The sequence below is a fragment of the Buceros rhinoceros genome, unplaced genomic scaffold (genome assembly GCF_000710305.1).
Source record: "Buceros rhinoceros silvestris isolate BGI_N320 unplaced genomic scaffold, ASM71030v1 scaffold9475, whole genome shotgun sequence".
Classification (NCBI taxonomy): domain Eukaryota; kingdom Metazoa; phylum Chordata; class Aves; order Bucerotiformes; family Bucerotidae; genus Buceros; species Buceros rhinoceros.
Window position 1 is genome coordinate 37,316 of NW_010412279.1, and position 2,762 is coordinate 40,077.

Genomic DNA, 2,762 nt, shown 5'->3' on the forward strand with positions numbered 1-2,762 from the left:
GAACCTAAAGGTAATCAGATCTTCAATCACGTTACAGCCAGTGCATCCCGTGGAAAGGGGGGAGTTTGACTTCCAAAGCAGGCAGCTGTGCTCCAGATGAAAACCACCAGACGCCCAGAAGACTCTTCTGTTCTCCTAATGCCAACACACTTAAGCTTAGGTGGCAGACGTGAGGATGTCCAGGACCTGCATCCACTCTCCCAGTTTTCTGGGGCAGGAAACTGCAGCTCATAATGAAGCCACAGATTTCTACATCTGGCACCTCTAAAAAACCGGATCACTTACCGCCGTGCCAAGGTGCACAAGGGCCCCAGTGTGAATGGCAAAGGGGGCTCCCTTAGCAATTAATTTAAACAACAGGCTCACAATTAGCTGACAATTAGCTGAGTTGCCACAGCCCCTTTTTTAACGCAGGATAAAGCTGACATTGCAGATACCAACACTTGGCAACTCTATCAAATACTGGCTTTTTAACAGTGGCTCATATAAAACATGGAGACTTCACTGAGGAACCACAAAGGCTGAGATCCTCCCAAGGATTAAAGTTTCATGATACAATCCTTTCCGTTCCTGAACTCCTCATTACCTCGACAGGTTCTTCCATTCGCTGCCATGGTGTATCCCTGCTCGGGACAAGCACACTGATAACTACCAGGAACGTTCACGCAGCGGAAAGTACAGAGGATGCCTGCGCTCTGTGTGCACTCATCGATGTCTGGAAACAAAACACAATTACAACACAGGAAAAAAAGAAAAACAGAAATCTGAAAAGAGAGCCTGTAGAACATGGGGAAGTTCTTCTCTGACACATTTAGAACATATTCTCTAACACGAATGCAACCATGAAAGTTTGACATTGCTCTAGGACTGCTGATGGTGCTTTCTGAATTGCTGAACACAAACGTGCTCCCAGCAATACTGGCTTCAAGTAGTATGGGCTCATGGAAAAGAACAAGTCTGGGGCACATCTGAGATTGAAAAACTCTCTGGTACCTCTGTAATTCTTCTGGGATTGCTTTGGAGGCTTCCCCGTGCTAGGAAGAACGTGGGTTTCTTCACCATTTCTCAAACAGAGACCCTCCAGTGTGTCAGTGGGAACTTCAGGCCAACAGGTAAAACTCTTCCTTTCTCCATTCTGATCACCCTACACCTCATTCAGTCAGCAGGAGCAAAGTAAGAGCAAGCTGTCACTCAGCCACGGCTGAGTGGGGGCTTTCACTGAGACAATATGGGTAAACAGATCTTCCCTTTGATTTTTTTCAATCATAGGCTCCAGCCCCATGAAACAATAACCTCGCCAGTGCTATGGTCACTCAAGCGTATTCCAGCACCTGGCGGAAGGCATGAAAATGAACTTCATTTCCCAATAGCTGGAGCTACCTTTTGGAGCTCCTCATCCTCACTCACGATCATCCTCAGGCATCACCTGCAGCATTAGGTGCTGCTGAGAGTCAGACAGCCCCAAGTGCTCACGAGGTCACACACATTTACCCGGCCCTGACGAACCAGCAGCCTTACCTTTACAGGAATGTCCATCTTCTGCTAGCTGGAAGCCTTGCCTGCAGTAACACTGGTAGGAACCATAAACATTGGCACACTCCTGGCTGCAGGGACTAGTGTCGCATTCATTCACATCTGTATCCAAAAACAAAGCCACAGACGTTGCCACAACGGTTCAGAACAGCATCTTCCACCATTTCTTGCTTCTGAGAACAGCTACCAGATCCTGCTGGTCAGAGTGAATAAGGATGGGCTGATTTGTCCCAGGAAGGTTTTCTGCTCCCTAAGCAGAATGCCAGGAAGCATGGGGATGTCTCTGGCACCTGGATTTCATTTCTACACATGCCAAAGAAAACACACACACTTGCAGTCATGTGTTTCAGACCTTGTATGTTACAATTGATTGAGAATATATAATCGTTGCCTTAAAAAAAATCATGGAGAACTTAAAAAACTTCCATTCAGTTCAAAATCAATATTTTTCAAGCTATTTCACTGCCAGGTTCCATCTTTAGTAAAATTTGAATGAAAAGTCTCCTATCGTAGCTTTGTTTTGTCCTCCTTTTCTCTCACCCAGAAGGAAAGAAAAAAGTACGTGAGGGAATGGGAGAGAATAAACTTGCTGGCTCTCATCTGACAGCTTTGAATATTCGATTGAATACCTGCAAACCTGAGCACACACAAGGCATGGGTTTACTGGGTTTATATTTCACCTCAACTCCTTCCCTAAAGCCCCTTAATTCACACTGCAATTTCTTCTGCATGGAAAAAGAGTCTGGTACCTTCACAGTGCTTCCCATCATAGGACAGGCGGAAACCAGAAGAACAAGTGCAGTGGTAGGACCCAGGGGTGTTCTCACACGTGTGCTGACACAGGCGTCCAGGGTAATTCCAGCACTCGTTTATGTCTGCCAGCACAACAAGCAAATACACAATGAGCTTAGGATCAAAAGCATCAAACCAGATGCAAGAGGATGTTTTAAAAAGTGTCAAAGATCTATTTGCAGAGCACAAAATGCTGTGACCTCAGGTTTTGTGCTCTAACTGGTGTACGGTAATGATAAAATACACAAGGCTGTATCCTAGACCTATATGAAGAAAGTTGTGAAATCCTCAGAAAGATAAATTTCTACGTCAGCATGAAGGAAACTCGTAGGAAAGCAGTTTACGGATGACTTTAATTGGCAACCTGCACCTAAACCAAACCAAGCGCGCCCGGCCCCAAGTGACAGCATGGCATGGCAGAGCTCCAAACAGCCACT

General features: G+C 45.8%; 1 protein-coding gene across 1 annotated transcript in view; it reads right to left on the bottom strand.

The window, feature by feature from the left end:
- FBLN2 (fibulin 2) overlaps nucleotides 1-2,762 on the bottom strand; it is a 73,999-nt gene that overhangs the window by 5,037 nt on the left and 66,200 nt on the right. Inside the window, exons 12-14 of the mRNA XM_010136333.1 lie at nucleotides 2,283-2,422; nucleotides 1,519-1,635; nucleotides 587-715 (exon numbers count right to left, since the gene is read on the bottom strand). Coding sequence (XP_010134635.1) covers nucleotides 587-715; nucleotides 1,519-1,635; nucleotides 2,283-2,422 — 386 coding nt within the window. The remainder of the gene's footprint in view (nucleotides 1-586; nucleotides 716-1,518; nucleotides 1,636-2,282; nucleotides 2,423-2,762) is intronic.